Raw genomic sequence first — 21,711 nt, 5'->3', positions numbered from 1 at the left:
TGGATTTTATTCGCTTTTCATTCCATAATGTTTGTTTATAGTGTGGTCGTGTTACAAAAATACAGGCTGTTTGTAGGAAAAAATGAGATCTAGCTGAAACTTTCGGTTATAGCTGATTTCCTTACCTTACTCGAGATATTTCATGCGCAAGTTCCACTTTTCGCCACACTTTGGTCTAAAATTGACAATAAATATAGCATCTTCTGCGTGAATTATCTTGAGTTTGGTAATGAAATCGCCTATACCCGTTTAAAAGTCTTCTATATAGTTTTTCGAGAGCTTTCGAATTGTATACTTGATAATCTCTGAAAATAAGTTTGAAATTTTCAAAAAATTTCGCCCTTAGGGTTTTCCCTGGGGAAAAAAGAAATGTCCCAAAAAAGGGATGTTCCACCAGTGGGATTTTAGGGGATTTTTTCCTGAGGCATAACCATCCTATAGAGAAGGTCTGGAGAAAGTTTCAGCTACATCTTATTTTTTCCCGTAAATTATGCTAAACGACCCACTATTAGTAAAATTGGTCGTTACATGGTACTAATGATATAATGAACTGATTTCATAATCTCCTTTCCACTAACAGGTTTTTTTTATAGGGAGTTTGGGACAAAGTCAACCTCTATCACGCTATCACGCTATCACGCGGAAACCGTGTATCTTTTGTAAGAATACGTGGATAGATGCTCAAAATTTGTATAAATGCACATTTTCGCCATGAGTATGGATTACAACATGAAACGGCGCTATCACGCGGAAATCGAAATTTTTTATAACAAGATTGTATATTTGCTTGGATTATTCAAAATCGTCACATACGCACATTTTCGCCAGGAGTATAAATTATAGCAAGGCATCTGCTCATTAACCATCTCACCAATGAAATATTATCCTGAAATAAAACCTCCGCCTGACCTCCCTGTGAACACTTTTGATTCATCAAACTACTCACCAGTAAGTAAGATTTTATGTTACAGACAGATGTATTATAATTCTTGTATGATGATTTCAAGATATTCTTTTTCATGACGTAGAAAGGAGGGGCTGACGTGGGGTAAAAGTTGTCCTTTTTTGTTTAGATATGCTGTGTAAGCAAATATGGAGGTAGTAGCTATATCAATCTTTTCATCGACCTTAAGATTTCACTATCGTTGCACTGTAAGAAGGAGCCCCTTTTAATAAGATTTTGACTTCCATATTAAGAACTGGATGTCTTCTAATATTTTCTAATAATAAAAAAACGATTCGAGTTTGCATCCGTCTACGCCGGGCTGTCATCCTTATTGTGTCTGTTCAATTTTTCTATCAATGAAAATATTTTGTTTAATAAATCATGAGGGGTTTGTCAACAATCGATTGTCATTGGAAAAATATTGTTCTATTTAAGGGGTTGCATAAAGCTGGTAAACTGTGCTGATTAAATTAAATCTCACTTTTTTGTATATCAGGTTTGCTTCTCGGATTTGAATGTTTGTTTTGATTTAGTGTTAAAGCGGTGGGACAATTTTTTTCTTTCTCGATTATCGGGTTTAATTAGATCTACAAATCAAATTTCGTTGCATCTAATCCTGATTGTGTATCTTTTTTCACTTTCAGTTGTTGAATTTCGCTGCTTTTATATTGGTAGGTAAAGGTATACGAGTCCTAATTATATTGACTTGTCACATTTTTAATGAGCGTACATTTAGAAAAAAAAGCGATTCTATTTTGACATTTGGGGAAGTTCACAATTTAAGAGGTTGAGCCCTAATCAAGGGGTAAGGTATTATCATAGATTTATAAGCCCGAAGGGCTAGATGTCGGGCTTTAAGCCATCGCAGGTAAAAAAATTGAATATCGGAAAAAATATTGTTGCTATTGTTTTCGAAAACCCGCAAAGCTTCTGTTTGGTCAATCACTGAAATTCTATTATAATGTCACGTGACTTAGGTAGGATTTCCTATCTAACCACGGCACGCTTTATAGCAATAGTTGTACATCTAGCCCTTCGGGCTTTATAAATCTATGGGTATTATAGCCTTATGTCTGAAATTCGGTATATGGGCTTATTTTGAACATTGGGTTTGAAGTGTTCATATAAATATTGTAGGTGTTGTGCATGACCTTATAATGGCTTTTCCCAGCTGACACACAACGTTGTTTCAACGTTCATCTGGCGTTATATGGACGTTGTGAACGTTAGATAAACGTCAAAATAACGTTGTGTGCCAGCTGGGTTTTGATTTTACATGCCGTTTCCCTAACAAATTCCAGGGCGTTGAAAAAATGGTACCAGTGTATCGTTTGTTTCTTCTGGTGATTGTCAGTCAACTTGCATTGGTGGTACATTCTCAAGTGATCAGTGCAAGCTTGCGAGAAAAAATCAAGAAATTAAAACGTACCCCACAGGTATATCATATCATCTCACTAAACTATGACATATATTCAGAAATAAAGTCTATTCGCACTAATCTTTGTTTTGCTTGCCATTTTTTAAGCCAATGCTTCAAATTCAAAAAAAATGTCTACCGTTGAATAGAAACTTTAGAACACTATAACTTTTGAGAAAAATAATTCAAAAATTTTAGGAAAATGAATATGGAAATTGAAGAAAATAATGAACTTTTAACCATTGTGTATTAGAAACCTCATTCTGATTTAACTGTTTGTTTTCCGTTTATCTAGGATGAATTATACCATAATTCCTTTTCACCTTGAGGTTTTCAATCGAATGTTCACGTAATTGTTCCACTTCCAATTATCTTGCCAACTATTCTGATATTTTTCTTTTCAGAGATCATTTTTGAAATGGGGATATCTGAATACGGACAGTTTTTCCGAGAGCATGGAGATACCAGCAGAAAATATCAAAGATTTTCAAAATTATGCTAACCTTCCCGAAACAGGTGAGATATTGAGCTTACATACCTCTATAGAAATATTGCACACGCTCATAGAACTTGTTTTATCAGTTATGATGACTTTGCTGATTGCTTTATCAATTTATCCTATTCTTGTTGACAAAATTTCGTGAAATAAATCCATACGAAATTTAATCCACTTAAGGTATATAATGTTTGTAAAATTGACAGATTATACTCATCCTCACACATAACTCCTCTTGTTCTTTATTAATCCCCAATTTCCAGGTATTTTGGATGATGCAACCGTTGACCAACTTTCAAAACCTCGATGTGGGTTACCAGAAAATGTCGAACAAATCAATGCTAGAAGAGGGAGACGGAGAAACAAAGGGAAAAAGAAGAACGCGAACGAAACTGACGATGAAAATGAAGATGATTATAATAGAAGTGGGAGAAGTCGTAGATACCTCCAACAAGGAACTTCCTGGCTACCTCTATTTCAGAAAACTGGGAAGGTATAGTAATGATAATAATGCGCTGTAATCTTTTTACTGAGAAAGCCTCATCAACTATTTCTCATAATATCTTGTAAAGACTCACCTAAAATTATAAATACTTTAGGTGTACAAACTTTCGCGAGCAGAGACTTTCGCGATTTTCGCGAAATTTGGCCCTTTTCGCGAAAGTAAATGGTAAAGGGCCTGATCCAAGGAATCGAGGCTGTTCAAAGACAAATCACTGATGTCAAAGCATTGAGCTATGGGAAAGACTGACGGAGCTTGTAATATGTTCTTTGCAACGAAGGAGGGAAAGATACGTTAGAGCATCCTAGAAGCCTTAGTTCCATATATTGCAATTGATTATGAAACAGAGAATAGGGGCATCTTCAGCTATTTCAATGAGAGACATGGAAGGAAGTGTTTCATTCCCCTGATAAAGAGAAGTCCCATTCAACGCCAAGTCTATGCCACAGATATCTATAAGCCCGAAGGGCTAGATAGGCAACTTTAAGCTTTCTTCAGCAAAAAAAAGTGAAGCAAAAATTTGACTTTTTAAATTTCGTGCCGATGGATAGGATCTAGCATTTTAATTGTTTTCGGAGCGCGAGATCAAAAAAAGTAGGCGGCAAACGCTATTTCACATCTCTCAACCCGGTGAAATTGCATATTTTAGTCACGTGACTTTGGTAGGAAATCCTTCCAAACCTAGGCTTCACTTTTCGATAAAAGCCGCAAATCTAGCCCTTCGGGCTTTACAGATCTGTGTTCTATGCATCCATTCGTATGTAGGGACCAAAATTGTTCAAATCATTACCCAAAGATTTGAGGAATCTTACAAAATGTAAAAAAGCCGAATTCAAAAGAAAACTTGATTGTTACTTGTGAAGTGTCCCAGATGAACCTCTTGTTTCAGGCTACACAAGCTTGAGGAGAGCTGAGACGAACAGTATTCCCGGAGGGGGCACTATGATTTGGCACAGGTCGTGTTCCGCGCGCCGCGCTTATGGGTAGGATTTTTCAGCATCCCAAAATGCACTGTGAGAATCGATTTTTCAACAAATCCAAAAAAAACTGATAAAGCAGAGTAAAGCTGGGAGCAAACCATCAAACATTGTTCTTCAAACATCGTGACGTTTCATGTTTGAAATCGATGTTTTGCACACGTGGCACTGGTTTCGACGATATGAGTGGATGTCACAGAGCGTCGAACTACTTGCAAGTACTCCAAGTAGGTATCACAGCATTGTTATTGATTCGATGACCAACAGGAGAAAGTTTTGGGAAAAAAACTTACCACTTTTCCAATCTTTCACACTTTTACAATTTTCCTAACCAAAACTTTGTAAATGTTTGTAAAAATGAGGGATTTTCCATGGTAGCAACATGGTAGCACGAAATAGAAAATATTTCCATAATTTTTTTTCAAGTAAAGGTGACCTTGGAAAATCGTAATTTATGACTGCTATAATTTATTCTTTCATGAAATCGAAAGTGAAAGTTCTTTATTCAATTGCTATTAGAGGATGATACGCATAATTTTCGACCGAGTCTGGAATAATTATGACATCATAGATCCCATTGATTCGATGACAAATTTTAAACAAATGAGAGTTTGTTTGTCATCGCAGCAACTTGAAATTGCTCGGATTTTCTGCGGTTTCTAGCGTCTAATTCCGTCGACAGCCTTAATGATCTACTCTTAACATACTTATCGTTATATTTATTTACAAACGGATGTTTTCTTTGCTGCACTGTTAATTCTTAAGCAGACAGACAAGCTTAAAATTTACCTAATGGTACCTTCATTTAGAAGTATTGCTTTAAATTCTTAAGAATTGTATTTCAAATTTAAAAAAGAAGCTCAAGAAATTGGAGTCTCAAATTCTCCGAAACGGCTATTTAATGGATATAGAGAATTTCAGGCCCGTAGCATCCGGGGGGGGGGGCACACAAAAAAACAAAAACATAATCCTTTAATTAGATGCGTTTTCCAGCAATCGAGACACCTTAAATTGTGAAATTATTTCGAAATATTTCTCAAAATGAAAATGCTTCCTACGGGCCTGAATTTACTGGGTCTTTTATCAAAATACTATTAAAAAATTCTACTCTCAGTGACTGTGCTAAAATTTCTTCCGTCTCCGACAGATCCGGATACGGTGCGCATAATCGTGAGTTAAATCCCCGACTGAGGCACACCAAAGACTTCGTACTTAGTACAAAAATCCTACTTCCCAGCTGGCACACAACGTTGTTTCAACGTTTATCTGACGTTTACAACGTCCATATAACGTTAGATGAACGTTGAAACAACGTTGTGTGCCAGCTGGGTTGATGTCTCTCTGCTTGGTGCTCAGTAATAATAAAAAAATGATTAGTCTCGACCATATTCTATATTTCTATTTGGTTGAGTTGCAGGAGGCTTTGAGGTCTATTTTCGCAACTAATAGACGCTTTCGATGAGCACCCCGCAAGCAACTTGGACTGACTACCCGGTTCCCCTCACATGAAATGGCTTGACCCGGGTGAAGGTTCACATTCACTTGCCAAGTGAACTGCTGCGAGTGGGAATTGAACTTCAGTCGCCTGTGCAGCAACTAAGGTCAAGGACCACTCTACCACAGCGCCTATAGTGAGCGAACGCGCTTAGACAATAATCTACCTTATCGGGGAAAACTTCGTCGGGGAAAAGTGACGAAATTTTGGCCGATTGACGAATATTTTTCCACGTCGAAAATTTTCCCCGGCCTTAATGCGTTTACCAACTACCAGTAAGTGACGAATATTTTTCCCGGACAAAGTTTACCCCGATAAGGTACTAAATAATTTCAATATAATACTTCCATCTTTAGAATGAGTTAAAATGGACTTTGGAAAACTCAGGACGGACGTTGGACTCATCCATCATCAAAATCAACCTTCGAAAAGCATTTGATTTCTGGTCCCAAGTAACTAACCTCATATTCATTGAAATCCCTGAATCACAAGTAGGCGAACCAGGATTCGAGAAAAACGACATTGAAATTTTAGTGAGTTTTGTAACAGGGCAACATAATGACCCATATTGGTTTGACGGACCAGGTAACGTTTCTTTCTCAAACAGATTGTCGTGTCTTAGTATAAAAAGCAAAAAGTTTCATAAACCGAAACTTTTAAGATTTTCAAGTTTTTGGCCTTTTTTTTCGCGAAAGTGAATTTTGTTCATAAAGTAAAGTTCGCAAAACTTAAAGCAGCTTATGTCCTCCTTTGATTGCATTAGAAAACTACTCTTGTCTCCCGAATAGACGGGGGGTTCAAATAAGCAGGGGGTAGGAAAATTTTCTAAATTCTAATAAGCGGTGGGGATGGAATAAGAGGGGGGGTAATTTGAAGACAGAATTTTTTTAAACTGATATCAATTTCAACAACAAAAAAGAAACTTTAACAAATAAACACGTAAAATAAGAACCAATACTAACAAAAAGAAATTTTTTAACAAATTTAAGGTCTATCTACACTGTAATAAAATTTTGAATTATTCGAATTTAATTAGCGGGGGGGGTCTTAATAAGAGCGGGGGGATGGATTTTTTTGTCTCTTAGCAATTAGCGGGGGGGGGGACGTCTATTCGGGAGACAAAACTACTCAAGCTCTTCGTATTTGGAGAGTCTCTTATGATGTCATAATCAGATAACTCATCGGCCAAAACTTAGTCGGCCCTTAATGACTAAATTTTGGTTTGGTGACTAAAATTAGGGCCGACTAAAAATTTGGGCCAACTAAAAATTTAAAAAATGGCTAAAACTTAATTATTAGTCGGCTCTTAGTGACTAAATTTTGACGAGGTGACTAAAATTAGGGCCGACTAATAATTAAGGCCGACTAAAATTAAGCCCGACTAAGTTTTGGCCGATAAGGTACCCTCTTTTGGAAAGTGTGAATTCAAACCGTCATATTGATATAAAGGCTTATAACTTGAGAGTTAGACAATGGTTCTGTCAGCATTAGAAAGGTATATATAGCCTTAAATCTAGCATCCGGTATATTGGCTCATTTGAGCATATAAACGTAGCGTTGGAAAGGTTAACACCTGTGTCAATGTTAGCTATTTTCAAAGCTTAAACTCTTATACGCCTTCCAACTCTTAATGGCGTGGTTTGCTTTCAAGGGGGGCTGGTATTAAATTTTCAGGGAAAGGACGGTGAGCAAAGACGATATATAGTCGTCCATCAACTATCGACTTTGTTTTGCGTCGACTTCACTTTCCGTCACCCTCCATATCCTCCGATATATAAACTCGCTAATAAAAATGTGAATACAACGACTTCAAACATTTTGACATCATTCCTTCTTGGCTAATTCGAACCCAGCCTCCTCATTACAAGGGTTGAGGTGTATTCGTACGCACTTGGATTTTCCTTCTCCCCCTCTCCCCCCCCCCCAATATTTTGCAAAGTAATTTTTTTCTACTTTAAAAAATTTCATATATACCGTTTAGAGGGGTAAAAAGTCGAAAATTTTCTTCGTCGCCCAACCATGGTGGGACATCTCCCCCCGATCTCTACTCACTATGTGCCTTCCTTAGTAGTAAAGGAGTGAAGTTTGTTTCCCTAGAGGTCAAGCGTAATGAGAACTGATCTTTGTTTTTCAGATGGTACTCTTGCGCATGCGTTTTATCCGTTGACAAATGTCGGTTTAAGTGGTGACATTCATTTTGACGATGATGAAAATTATACTATTCAATCGAAAGATGGATATAATTTCCTTTGGGTAGCTGTTCATGAAATAGGTAAGAGACTCGACGATCTTATCGTTTACACATTATTACTAAAAAAGGAAATAATTCGGGAGGCGGGTTAAATTTGAAAACGGAGTTCAGCTCGGGGCGGAGTAAACTGTGGCGGAGGTGTTTACAGTGTTCCAAAACTCTACCACTACTTTTCCCGTAAACCGCCCTGACGCCCTGACTTTGCGCATATATATTTTCCCGCGTTTACTGACCCTCTAAATGGACGATAGCATCGTCTAGTAAGAGACAGACTCGTGGTAGGACCTCAGAATATCATCTTGAAGACTTGTCTTTTATTCATCGGGCTAGAATTCTAGATTTGGCTTAGAATAGAACTTGCTTACGATTGAACTATGTCTTCTGATAATTCTTGATGTTTCATATAAAAATATTGCCATCCATTTTAAAATCTTGAGAGGACCCCCGGGCTGGATTTGGATTAGAATATCGAGATTTCTCACTTACAATTGACTCCGACCTTGTCTCCGATTTGACTAAACTTGTTCCCAAGGAAGGCGATCACATTAGTTATCATTTCGAAACGAGGTAAATATTGTTCGACACGTGATTTATGTAAATGACTACTTCGTGACATGCACCATTGCAATGTCTTCTGACATTACATCATGGACCCAACAACTGATTGGTTGCAAGTGACGTATTGATTGATTTTACGTCATTTACAACCAATAAGCTATTGGATCCATGATGTAATGTCAGAAGAGATTGCAATGGTGCATATCATGAATTATGTCTGTCTGTCATTTCTTTTCAGGTCATTCCATTGGTTTAGAACATTCTGATTTCGACGATGCGGTCATGTACCCTTGGTTTACTGCCTATGATCCAGATTTGCAACTCAGCCTGGATGACATATTTGGAATCCAATCTATTTATGGTAATTATTAACAGGTTTTCAACTTCAGTTGAAGCTAGAATCTGAGAATGTCTGTCTGTCTATCTGTCTGTCTGTTTTTTAGGAGCGTGGTCACGAGTTTTAGCCTCAAAACAAGCCTAAAAACTTTGGGGGAGGCTGGAGATTTAAAAAATTCCGATTCAGCTGAAATCTTGCACACTTGTTCCTTGGGTGAATATCTGGGGGTATTTTTTTTCACTTTTTCAAAATTTTGATTTTAAATTTTTTAATTTTTATCTTATGTTTACAATTGGGCCTACGAGTAATTTAAAAGATATTGAAGTTAAGCCAGTGCGGTTAGCACTTTCGACAGTTTTAGAAATATGGTCAAGCTATAAAATAAGAATTGATATATTCGTAAGAGAATTGAAGGCTCTATAAAAGCTAGAATAGCAATTCCCTCAGGCATATAATTTGTTGCTCTATAGATGAGCTCAAATTGTCGGAAAGGGTTGTGTTTAGAATTGATTGAAGTCGGTAACAAGCCTTTTAGCTATATAAAAGCGATCTTCCTAAATTGACTTATACTAAGTTCGATATTTAAAGTTAGTGCCAATATAAGATAAATAAACCAGCTACGCTGGAAGGTCAGCCTAAATTGCTTTAATATGATTAGAAAGATATGTTGTTAATAAAAATTGATATGATTTACTAAAACGAGAGTAAAAAAATCATCAAATTATACAGACGAACAGCAACAAAAGGCTACATCAACAACAGATTCAAGAAAATAAAAATCCTTGCAAGGAAGTTAAATGCAAGGCATACTGTACTTATCAAAAACCACAAAAAGTTTATACACTTATTATTTTTTACTAAGCTTAGACTTATAATTATATTCAAGCTCAAGCTGGACAAAAAATCAAAAAAGTTTCAAAAACAAAGATGCTGTAAATCAGTAAAAGTTAAAATGGTGTCATTCTTATTCATCTTAACTGCAGAGAAATAGTTTAGCTTAAAACTACATGTTTTTATAATAAGCAATGAAAAATTCAAAATAAGGTTTACACTGACATCTAAAATTTATTCAAATTTAAAGTTTTATGTTTAGCATACCTGGTGTCGTCCCAGAAAGACTGTAATTATTGTACTGTATTTTCCCTAACCTGAGCCTAAATATATATGCTTAAACGTGCAATATTTATCTATTAAAAAATATTCAATCCATTTATATACATTTATTATTTATCATTATTAGTCCAGAATGTATAAATGTTCGCCATCAAATCACAGTGAAAAAATGCAAGTCTAGAAAAACATAATTTTTGTCAATAATTTGATGAAGAATACTTCAGCCGTTCTGAAATTTACACAGGAGCTGCACTTTAAATATATACTTGATTAATTTCCATTTACGCTTGATCCTAATTATCTCCAAGTCAAAAAGAACTAATGCAAGTGTCTGCTTTCAAATCACAGTGAAAACTTAAGTCTAGAAAAAATCATTTTTACGTCAATAATTTGATGAAGAACTTCGGTCTTTCTCAAATTCACATAGGAGCGGTACTTTAATATACTTGATCAATTTCCATTTAGGCTTTATCATAATTATCTCCAAGTCGGTCCAAAAAAACAAACGTAACTGCCAGTGAAAAACGCAAGTCTAGAAAAAAATCATTTTTGCGTCAATATAATTTGACGAAGAACTTCGTTCTTTCTTAAATTTACATAGGAGGTACTTTATTAATATACTTGATCAATTTCCATTTACGCTTTATGATAATTATCTCCAAGTCGGTCCGAAAAAACAAACGTAACTACCAGTGAAAAACGCAAGTCTAGAAAAAAATCATTTTTGCGTCAATATAATTTGATTAAGAACTTCGTTCCTTCTCGAATTTACATAGGAGCTGTACTTTAATATCCTTGAACAATTTCCATTTACGCTTTATCAATATTATCTCCAATTGTCCAGAAGAACAAGCATATAAAATGTCTATAAATGTATCAAATAAAAAAAAACGCTCAAGTTCGAGAAAACATTATTTTTGTGAATAAGAATAATCAGATAATTAAGCTGTGAACTGTAATATATATACACTCCATCAAATTCCAGCAATTGTTGGTGGTTACTCTATATTCAAGTCCAAAATGAAAAAATATGTTTTCATGCTACAAAATAATGAGGTCTAGCAGGTAAAACAATAACTCACAATTCAGGAAAAAACTTGAGCAAATAAGTTAAAATCTTCATACCTTAAAGAAAAGAACATCCTAATAATCTAACTCCAGTGTTGTATCTTCCTTAGTTATAAGTTTAAAAGCCACTTCAACAAAATATAATGATTGTATATAAAATAAAAGCTGGCAAGAGATAAACAACGAACGAACGAAAAAGCACCGCTTTGGCAGCCATATTGAATTGTTTTTAACACATATCGGGAAACCAAACTTAGCCCGATTGGATGAATTGAAAGCGTATCCCAACCGGAACACTGCCCTAAAAAAGCTTGAGAGTAAATACACAGATCGGGAGACCAAACTTAACCCGATCGGATAAAAACTTTAGAAATCGGAATAAAAAAACCAAACTCTTAAGTTGCGGCGGCTGGAAAAAAGGGATTTGAAGGGTCATCGGGGCTGACCAATTAATTTTCCTAGGATGAACATAGAAAATGCGACGTCGCGAATGCTACATAGCGGAAATGATTTCCAAAGCATCGCCCTTAAGGACAATTTTTCATGGGGTCAAAAAAGGTTAATTTTCCAATGAGTAATTTCCCAACTTGCCCCCTAAAAAATTTTGCCAGGCCTAAGCATCGGACCCCCCCGAGAAAATGTATTTAAATACATTCAACTTTTGAATAAAATTTATGTGGTTGAGTCCTAGAAAAGTTGTCACGGATCCTAAGGTTTGGCCCCCTACTTTGTTATGAGTGTTATCATGTTTATTATGAAGAAAAATCTAAGAAGTTTATCTTAAAGCTAAGTAATCTGACTTTATGCTATTGGAGTCCTTATCTCATTCAGAGGTCAATTTATATACCGTGTCTATTTTCCTTAGGTGCAAAGGATGTGCCTCAAACTGCTACAACGACCACTGCAACCACAACTACAACGACCACCCCTACACCAGAACCACCCCTAGTAATTACTGAACAAGATCTGATCGACACTACCGATACTTTCGAAGTCACAAAAACTCCATCAACAACGAGAGCAACGACTACTGCTACAACAACTACGACAACCACCACCCCGACCACTACAACAACAACGACCATCCCAACCACGACAACGACTACCCCAACGACTACAACGACCATTCCTACTACAACCACGACAACGACTATCCCAACCACAACGATAACCACCACCCCGACCACGACAACCACCATCCCTACAACAACAACGACCATCCCAACCACGACAACGACTACCCCAACGACTACAACGACCATTCCTACGACAACAACGACTGTCCCAACCACAACGATAACGACCATCCCGACCACGACAACCACCATCCCTACAACAACAACGACCATCCCAACCACGACAACGACTACCCCAACGACTACAACGACCATTCCTACTACAACCACGACAACGACTATCACAACCACAACGATAACCACCACCCCGACCACGACAACCACCATCCCTACAACAACAACCACCATCCCGACCACGACAACGACTATAACGACCATTCCTACGACAACAACGACTGTCCCAACCACAACGATAACCACCACCCCGACCACGACAACCACCATCCCTACAACAACAACCACCATCCCAACCACGACAACGACTATAACGACCATTCCTACGACAACAACGACTGTCCCAACCACAACGATAACCACCACCCCGACCACGACAACCACCACCCCGACCATGACAATCACCACCCCGACCACGACAATCACCACAACTAAATCACAATCAAAATCTAAATCGCAATCCAATCGCCGTTGTCCAACTGGCATTACGACAGCTATCTTTGACGCTAAACGATATGGTCTTAAAATAGGCTTCACAAATACAAACAAAATGTATTTCTTAGGCTACAGAAATTCTTTACCAACGTTTAACAGATATAGCTATTTCAAAAGGAGACACGTCCCTGGCAATATTGATGCAGTATTAGCGAATGATTTTGGTAAAAAGAAAAATCTCATTGTTTTCTCTGGAAAAAGGTTGGTTAGTTTCATCATTTAAAACCCGTCCTCTTTTTTCTATTTTGTATGACTCCCTTTAAAATCCACGAGCTTTTGACAAACGGCGACTTCCTGGATATTAGCGAGGTTAAGCAAGTGTTTATTTAGACCGTTAAATGCGATACCGTAGGCCTGTACATAAGATTTCACTTGCATGGTTTGCTTTGGCAAATTATGTACATGCCTACGGTATCGCACTTTACGGTCAAAATAAACCCGTGACCTTAATTTTTGACAAACCACTGAAATGATTTTCCTAATTTATTCTTTTTCCAGGTACGTTATATACAACAATTTTGATCATATTTCTGGTCCTCACTCTATCAGTGAAGGTACTACTGATCCACTGAACTTCAATTTCCCAAGATACGTCAGTAAAATTGATGCAGCCTTGTTTTGGCCACGTAACAGACGAACGTATTTCTTTGCGGGTACCCAATACTGGAGATATAACAACAAGAAAAATGACTTTGATAAAGGTAATATTAACTCTTTTCAGAACAATCTGAGCTGGAAATTCTTGACAAGGTTTACTTATAGAAGTAAGCTTAAAAACTCGAACCCAAAATTCCTAACATTAAACAATCTATCTGAAATAGATTGCTAGAGGTATACTAAGAAAGAAATATGTAGAGGCTTTAAATCACAGTCACCCAAGAAATTGAAACTTGCTATTAAAGTGCACTCAAGTCCCGATTTCATGATTTATTAGGACCGTAAAAGGCTTCACAACTTCCGTCACTTCTAGTTGTAAAGCTTCATAGGTAAGTAAGTAGTTCTGCAACTGAAGTTAAAGACAACTCAAAGGTTCTTCCTTCGATAGCGATCTACGTGAACGTAGGAAAGATCGCCACTCTTTCTCCCTTGATTGCTCCATCCTTTTCTTAATTCATGATATTCATGACGTAATGTTTTCTACGGAAATACCCTGGTTTTAGCCAGTAGTGGAAAATTTAAAGTTATATAAAATTTGTCACTACTGGCAAAAACTGGGGTCTTTCCGTAGAAAACATTACGTCATGAATATCATGAATTACTGAGAATTAAGCAGACAGGCATCAAGTACCATTTTTTAAACCTTTGATATGACCAAAGAAGATAATACTCGAAGGTTCCTGTTTCGAGAACTTGATAATCAAGAACTCCACTTTTTCTACCCAGACTAATATCTATCCTTCCCTTAATTGCTGAGCATTAAGTACAATTTTTGTATCAAGTGTAAAGTCTTTAGTACGACCCGACCTGGCATTGAACCCACGTTCTTGCGCGCCGTAGCGAAATGCTTTACCTTTACACTACGCAAGGTTCGCAAAACGTCTGTTTATTTCCTCTTTTTGAATAAAACAGGATACCCGAAAGACATCTCAAGGGCATGGAGAGGACTACCGTCGTCCATCGATGCAGCATATTCACCTCCTGATAAAAGCAAAACAATTTTCTTTGCACGAAACCGAGTTTATGTCTTTGATACAAGGTTTGTTAGACAAATTTTTCACGCAAAACTTAAGAGTGATTCTTGTTAGACAATTCACAGCCCTGTAAAAGATATACTTTTTCAGTACTGAGTACTTCTTTGCCGACTGGTTTTATTTATTATTTTTCATATCCGGAAAGCTTTCTAAAGATTTCTCTAATGACGGTCAAAATAGTTTTAACGCTGGATTACCGAAAATTCGGCTTACCGTATCAACTGTCAATATCGGGTTCTAGGAAGTTCCCATGTTATTAGCATAGATGGCGTACCTTTGCTGAAAAGTGTGCCGTGGTTAGGTAGGAAATCCTAAAGTCACGTGACATTACAATAGAATTTCAGCGCTTGACCAATCAGAAGCTTCGCGGGTTTTCGAAAACAATAGTAAAAATTTTTTTCCGATATTCACTTTTTTTTGCCTGCGACGGCACGACATCTAGTCCTTCGGACTTTATAAATCTATGTTTATTAGGCGTTATTTTTTACTCATAGATCTATCTTTTTTTCACAGGAAATTTCGCGTACAATCAGACTACGGTGTTGAAAGACTCTTAGAATGTGATGGAGCGCCAAAAATACCAGAACTCGGTGAATCAGAGGACGAGCTGATACAAAGCAGCAACATCAAAACGTTGCTCCGACTCAGCGATCCTTGAGCAAGATTCGATAATCTTTCCAATAAAACCTTTTTATTCACCACCAAAGATAGAATTTTACATCAAAGAAAAAGTGACTCTTAAGCCACCAACCAGAAATATTCGATGACTTCTTTACAGCATTCTAAAACGACTTTTACACAAATTTCGAACCATTGAAATTGCAACTGACCGACTTTAACTACTACATCGGAAAACCAAATTTGTATAAATTATTACATTCAAAGACAGGGATGTGATGTCATGTTTATGTGGCTTTTGGAACAAATTTGCCAAAAGTAAATCAGCTGAAAAAATTCCTTCATAAAGAAAAGATATATTTTCAGCTAAAAATGTTCTAAAGTATTTTCTTGGTATCAAATTATTTACAAAAAATTATATATGGTTAGGGTAGTCATTTTTATAAATATTGTTATAAATTAAAGGAATATTAAAGAGGGAGTTTTACTAAGCTATTTGGCAAGTTAAAACAACATATTAGTTGTTCTGCAGCTGGTGATAGATACTAGGTGGTTCATTCTGTAAATTCAATGATTGATAATTTCCACCACCTTGAGAAGGTTCAATGTAGGTGTTACTACTGCCACCAGGACTGTTGGGATCTTCGTATACTTCACGGTACATTGGTTCACTCGTTGCTTCAATAGCGCCAGAATTGTCTGGTGATAATGCTGTATATTCGCTTCCTAGTAAGATTGAAAATATATATATTTATATCAAGTTTTTACTTTAGGAAGAAAATTTCGTAAATCGATGAACTTTCTGTTTCTTTCAGATCTTCACTAATTTTCGCTAAAAAGTTTAAAATCTACTTCTTTTGCATTTTCCCTTTATGTTGCTGGCATCCCACCAACCGATTTGCGCTCCGTATATATACTTAAGCTCTGAAGCTCGGTGCATTGGAATGAAATTTCAGACCTTCAAATTTCAGATCTTGAAAATAAAATATATTGATGGAATACACCTTTTCGACCGTAGTCACGTGGTCAGACGCGTTATTATATTATTTAATTTACCACCCTAAACTCGATCCAATCCTTTTTTTTACACTTTTTTTTATTGTCTTTAGGTGCAAAAAAAAAGACTGGGACGATTTTAGGGTGGTAAAACGGACAAAAAATGCCCGCGCAGCAATAGACTTTATCGGAGTTTTTCTATTTTTCTAAAAAAGCGATGTATTGTGTGATTGTTTTGAGTGTATTACAATAGAAATATCTTAGGAATTCCTCGAGGGAATTATATTGTAATACACTCGAAACAATCCAACAATGCATCGCTTTTTTAGAAAAATCAAAAGCTCCGATAAGATCTATTGGCGGCTACGGTCGAAAAGGTGTGTTACATACATTCTAACTGCTAAAATACCTGTAAAACTTGATGATGGCAATGTTTGATAGTTATTCTCTGTCTGTCCAACTGTCGCATTCTGGGATAACCCTACATACAATCCTTCTGGACTCTCGGTATCACAAACGACCAGGGGACTAGGTCTTTGTACTTGTGGACTGTTATTTGTTGATGTTGTAATAAGAGAGTTAAAGGAGCCAGTTCGTGAAGCCTGACCGAGGTGGCCGATATCCGAGTATATATTTGCGCCATCTTGTCCGCTTTTTGAGTACATTTTTGCATCGTTCATAAAGTCAATCGGTGATAAGTAGAGATTCTCGTTTTGGCTTGTTGCAGGTACAGTGTAGATAGGGTTTTCGATTGATGATTGTGCTTGTTTACTTGGGGCTTTAGCTCTGTTGAAGAAATGACAGTCATAAGTATTACCCTAAGGGAACTGATTTAGGCTAGTAGCAAAAATCTTTAAAAGATTTAATTGGGTGAGGAATTTATTTTTTTGGCAAGGCAGCAATTTTTTTTATTTTGTTTTGACGATAAATTGTTTTTTTTTTTCGTCAAAGTTAGTTCCCTTGAGGCATTTTATGATAACAACATAGTCAATATAAAAAACCCCGGTCTGGAAAGCTTTTGTTTCTTTCTTTTGTTAACAGTTGAGGCTTTGGGACACGAGAAGTTTTTTTCGCGTTGGTGCAATGCAATATGCTCCATCCCACCAACACAAGAAAAAAAGTGCGTGTCTCATGGTCGTTCGAGTTAAAAAGACATTCGAGTTGTAGAGGTTGGAGTTAAGGAGACTTCACTGTAAAATCTTAGACTATACCTTTTTTACAGAGTATGGAAGCAATTATAATCAACGCTAATGCTATGACTGAAGTCCAAAAAACGTCCATATAACGTCCAAATAAGGTTCGATTAACGTCGTGTGTCATTTGTATGATCAGACTTACCTTCTTTTACACAATATGGAGACCACTACAATCAACGCTAATGCAATGACTGAAAAGATGACCAAGCCTGCGATCAACCCAATGTTGAAACTCGTTTTTTCATCGGCTGTTTCTTTCTGGTTGTTTGGAAATCTGGTGACAGGTTGGTCTGTTGAATACTGAGTAGATTGAATAAGTGGAGATGTGTTATGGTTTTCTGTTGAGGATGTTCTAATTGCGTTTGTTGATGATTTATATACTGTTGTTGTTTGTGGTTGTAAGCTGCTTGTTTTAGTATGTGTTGATGTTTTTTTTGTTGGTGTGTAAAGAGTTGTCGATGGCGTTGTTGTTTGTACTGGGACCATTGTTGTTGTTGTTGTAGTTTTTGTCGTAGTAGTTGGAGAGATGGTCGTTGTTGTTGGAGGGGTGGTTGTGGTGGTAGTTGTTGTAGGAATTGACCCTGGAAAAATCTTGTTGAAATCAAAGGGATCTAAAAAGATACGGAATTTTCGAAATTCAAATTTCATATTTAAAGTAGTTGTGCTATGCATTATGGATAGCAACTTTGATGGTTTACTTTGTTTTTACAAGGAATTTTTCTCCTTTACGGTATCTTCATATAGTCGGAGTAATGCACTTACATGTTATATCACCTTCTCCAATCAAATAAAGACAAGTATCCTTGTTCATCGAGATTTTAATCAGTTGGCCCTTGTATTTCTTCTTTGTGGCCCTCACGTTCTAAAAGACATCAAAACATCATTTTAAATGAGAAATTATTGAGTAAAGAGCTAGAAAATATTACCATACGTGCTTCGGTGCCTATGAAGTACTGTCATTTCAATTCAGATATAAAAATCACAATAAAATGCGCAATTTAAATTTAACCTTCCATGAGCTAAGAAGTAACTTGCCAAGTATAATAAGTTTCAAAGAATTCGATTTTAAGCCTCAAGTGTCACAAACCCGGTGGGATCCCCACCCCACTGGAAAATTTGGTCAAAATTTCACCCCCGTTAGGAAAATACCATTCATAGTGTATCACGTCCATTAGTACAACTCTTAAACATGGCATTAGGGTACGAAATTGAATTTCAAAACAAACTTACCAGTCTGCCAGCTCTTTTTATTCGAATCACATCATCTAATTCACTCGTCAAATCGACCCATTTGCCTTTATTGTTCGAAACTATGTTCCAAAACTCCATTTTCAAGATTTTGTCAACTTTTTCTCGAGTTCGGACGGTTTGCTTTCGGTTTTTTAAGTACTCGACATTGCAATAGTCTAAAGTAGCAATATTGCCTTGTCAAAGACTCTTCACTGATAGAAAATTTCAATCAAGACGATTGTGGATAAAGTTCTCCTGAGGGACTGAAATTCCAAAAACTTTATCAAAATTTTCTATATTGTGTTTTGCCAAAAAGAAACCCTAATAAAAATTCGCTTTTTTAATTTGTTGTCTTTGGGGGCTATCCTAGAGGTGATGATAAACGTACCCTAGCAGTACATCCATTGTTTATTTCAAATACCGCGTATTACTTCGAATAAACGCCTCCCCCTCGAATAAACGCCCCTCCTAAAAATCAAAAAATTTAATAAACGCCCGGGGCGTTTATTCGGAGGCGTTTATTTTGAGTAATACGGTATACACCTGCGTATTGATTTTCTTTCTAAAGTCTTCCCGTAGTTAAGCCAAGCGCAACTTACCTTTGAATTTGATACATCTCATGTGCGAGCCGTGGTCATCCATTGACGCCAAATGCTCGTCCTGGTCACACGCACAAGATCTTGTACCATCTTCATGCTTAAAAACCTCATACGCGTTGAACAAATCACATGTTAACCCTGCTTTGATTTCGAACTCATCTTCACCATCATTGAATCTCTCAACCACGGTCGATTTACATACCTCTAAACATGTGCTTATAACCAATACCAACAGGACCAGTTTTCTCTTCTTATTGAAATCAAGCATTACCAATTTTGGTTTTCCACTTTTTGTCTTTGGGCATATTCTTTTTCCCTTTTTACATCGCTTGCCGTAACGCCAATTTTTGTAATCTTGCTCACTGTCTGTTTTGTAATTTTATCTTTCAAGAAAAGAGAAATATGTAATAAAGCCAGGACATCTTAAGAAGGGGGTCGCAAAAAACTTAAAATAACATTGAAACGAATTTTTCTTGGATCACCGTTAACACCCACTAATAAATTGCTAACACAGTCAGAGAGCAAGAAATCATCCAAAAAGATTAATCCAGTGACGAAAACTTACCATCATTTTTCACTTGCTGCACCTAAACAGCATAGAAAAGTTTTTTGAATTTAAAAAGTTTTTCTGCAAAAGAATGAAGCTGTCGTAACCCAATTTCCCCCTTGCCCCTCCCCCCGTAAAGGGTGCCCATTTAGAGACTATTCAGTAAAATGGACTTTCATATTAGTTAAAGCTACTTGCAACAGAAACATTGATAACCTTACATCACTGTCTTTCTTACGAGTCAATTTTTGAATTCTTTTACCCTCCACAGTTCTAATTATCAGCTTACCGAGTAAATAAACGCGTCGACAGATATGTAAATACGCAAATACAATGACAAAACTACAGTAGACCCCGTTCATCACGAGGACAACATAACAAGAAACTCAGGCTAGTTTCATGTTTTCATCCTTAGAAGCCAAAAGTTAAATTATTTCTCAAACAGTCATGCGTGACATAAATTATCGGCTAGTAAAGTAACGAATGTAAATTCATTGACAAAATGCTTTTACAACCGAAAATGTACTAAAAGCCAAAGTAAGGAGTCAGTCCAGTTAATCACAGTTTCGATTCTTTTAAGACAACTGAAACATGCATTGTTTCTGACTCAAACCGTCAGCACTCCAATGAAAAAATTCTCATCAGTGATAAATAATTTTCTCAAGCATGATACAATTTCATGACACTAAACAACAAGTCAAAATAAAACAGATTTCTGATTATTTCTGAGATATCAATCTCTCTATTTGATCGTCAGCGAAAAGCTTTTTAGTTGACCGTGGTTTCGAGACATGATACAAAAGTTTGTTGGGATAATAAGGGCTTACGGTCGTTTATAATCACTTTTATTCTTTTTGATCAAAATCTACTTTCTCTAATTCTTAGTAACGGTATGATTATATCTTTATAAGAACATAAGGCTTCGATGATCAAAATTTTAAGAACAAGTTAAGAACACTTTAAGTCTCTAAACACCTGATCTGACCTGATTTCTTAAGAAATTCCATAACAAAATATTGAAAATAAGAACATTTCAAGAACATTTTTGGGCTTAAAACTCGAAAAGTTAAGAACATCCAAGGGCTTTATGGATGTTCTTATAAAAAAACGTGCGGTCATTTTAAAGTAAGTGTAAGATTGATGCTAAAGGCTCCCAGGCAATTAGATCAATTAAATTAGTGATTCAAAAAATCTTTAGTCGTCATAGGGTGACGAAAGGACTGAATGTGCTAGAGAAGTGATTTTGGTTGCGTGAAAATTCGTTAGACTCAAAATTTCAGAAAAGTGCGTCATTTCCCGTCTTCCTGTCTCCCAGATCTAAAACTTCCCTTTTTATCGTATGTTACCTATTTTTTAAATCAACCTAAAGTCGTTATCGAGTCACCAGTCACCAAGGTTTACAATAGGATCCATACTCCCCTCTCGCTGAATTTTCTGATTTGAAAACAAAAGAATTAAAATCTCCAGCCATAGAAGAGTTTCAGTTCATTATTTTTATCCCCACTGGCTGAAAAAAACCTACCGGGTCTGTTCTGTGAGAAGGGGGTGTAGCAATGTTTAAATTTGCCATACTTAACAATTTCTCTTTCTGTTTTAAAACGACTGTAGGCCAACTGCACAGGATTACAAAAGTTCACATCAGTTCACCATGCATATTTCTTTCTCGAAGTTTAAATATAAATAATAAGGTTTGCGACAACTTATAAAAACCCAACATCGAATACATTGCATTTCGTCAAATTTCTAAAGAACCTTTTATCTATGATTTAATTAGTTTTGGATCGTGAACAATTATGTCATTTGTTTCTAGGGTTACAAAAATGACTTATTTAGCTCTATTTAACGATATCGAAACAAATCACGTCACTA

At 36.5% G+C, this 21,711-nt stretch overlaps 2 protein-coding genes across 2 annotated transcripts; one reads left to right on the top strand and one right to left on the bottom strand.

The window, feature by feature from the left end:
• Window positions 1-1,404: 1,404 nt before the first annotated feature.
• LOC136809879 (uncharacterized) lies at window positions 1,405-15,836 on the top strand. The gene is made up of 11 exons (XM_067066440.1): window positions 1,405-1,617; window positions 2,248-2,382; window positions 2,768-2,879; window positions 3,123-3,352; window positions 6,190-6,418; window positions 7,968-8,105; window positions 8,881-9,003; window positions 12,026-13,166; window positions 13,464-13,666; window positions 14,535-14,661; window positions 15,170-15,836. The coding sequence occupies exons 2-11, from the start codon at window positions 2,260-2,262 to the stop codon at window positions 15,312-15,314; spliced, it is 2,571 nt and encodes an 856-aa protein (XP_066922541.1). The 5' UTR covers window positions 1,405-1,617; window positions 2,248-2,259; the 3' UTR covers window positions 15,315-15,836.
• On the bottom strand, window positions 15,615-19,676 carry LOC136809888 (uncharacterized protein DDB_G0290587-like). The gene is made up of 6 exons (XM_067066452.1): window positions 19,296-19,676; window positions 18,697-18,872; window positions 18,229-18,328; window positions 17,609-18,077; window positions 16,680-17,056; window positions 15,615-16,000 (listed from the first exon to the last, which is right to left on the bottom strand). The coding sequence occupies exons 1-6, from the start codon at window positions 19,561-19,563 to the stop codon at window positions 15,792-15,794; spliced, it is 1,599 nt and encodes a 532-aa protein (XP_066922553.1). The 5' UTR covers window positions 19,564-19,676; the 3' UTR covers window positions 15,615-15,791.
• Between the last annotated feature and the right edge of the window lie 2,035 nt (window positions 19,677-21,711).

Source organism: Clytia hemisphaerica, unplaced genomic scaffold (assembly GCF_902728285.1).
Source record: "Clytia hemisphaerica strain Z4C2 unplaced genomic scaffold, Clytia hemisphaerica genome assembly, whole genome shotgun sequence".
NCBI lineage: Eukaryota > Metazoa > Cnidaria > Hydrozoa > Leptothecata > Clytiidae > Clytia > Clytia hemisphaerica.
The sequence above is the reverse complement of the archived record's forward strand: the minus strand, read 5'-3'. Positions and strand labels throughout refer to the sequence as shown.

Bases quoted from the DNA above. Each gene is read 5' to 3' on its own strand.
- LOC136809879 (XM_067066440.1), top strand. From the start codon at position 2,260: ATGGTACCAGTGTATCGTTTGTTTCTTCTGGTGATTGTCAGTCAACTT. The intron at 2,383-2,767 runs GTATATCATATC...TTTTCTTTTCAG, and splicing joins AATTAAAACGTACCCCACAG to AGATCATTTTTGAAATGGGG. The intron at 13,167-13,463 runs GTTGGTTAGTTT...TTCTTTTTCCAG, and splicing joins ATTGTTTTCTCTGGAAAAAG to GTACGTTATATACAACAATT.
- LOC136809888 (XM_067066452.1), bottom strand. From the start codon at position 19,563: ATGCTTGATTTCAATAAGAAGAGAAAACTGGTCCTGTTGGTATTGGTT. The intron at 17,057-17,608 runs GTAAGTCTGATC...TTTCTTCAACAG, and splicing joins TCCATATTGTGTAAAAGAAG to AGCTAAAGCCCCAAGTAAAC. The intron at 16,001-16,679 runs GTATTTTAGCAG...CAATCTTACTAG, and splicing joins GCCATCATCAAGTTTTACAG to GAAGCGAATATACAGCATTA.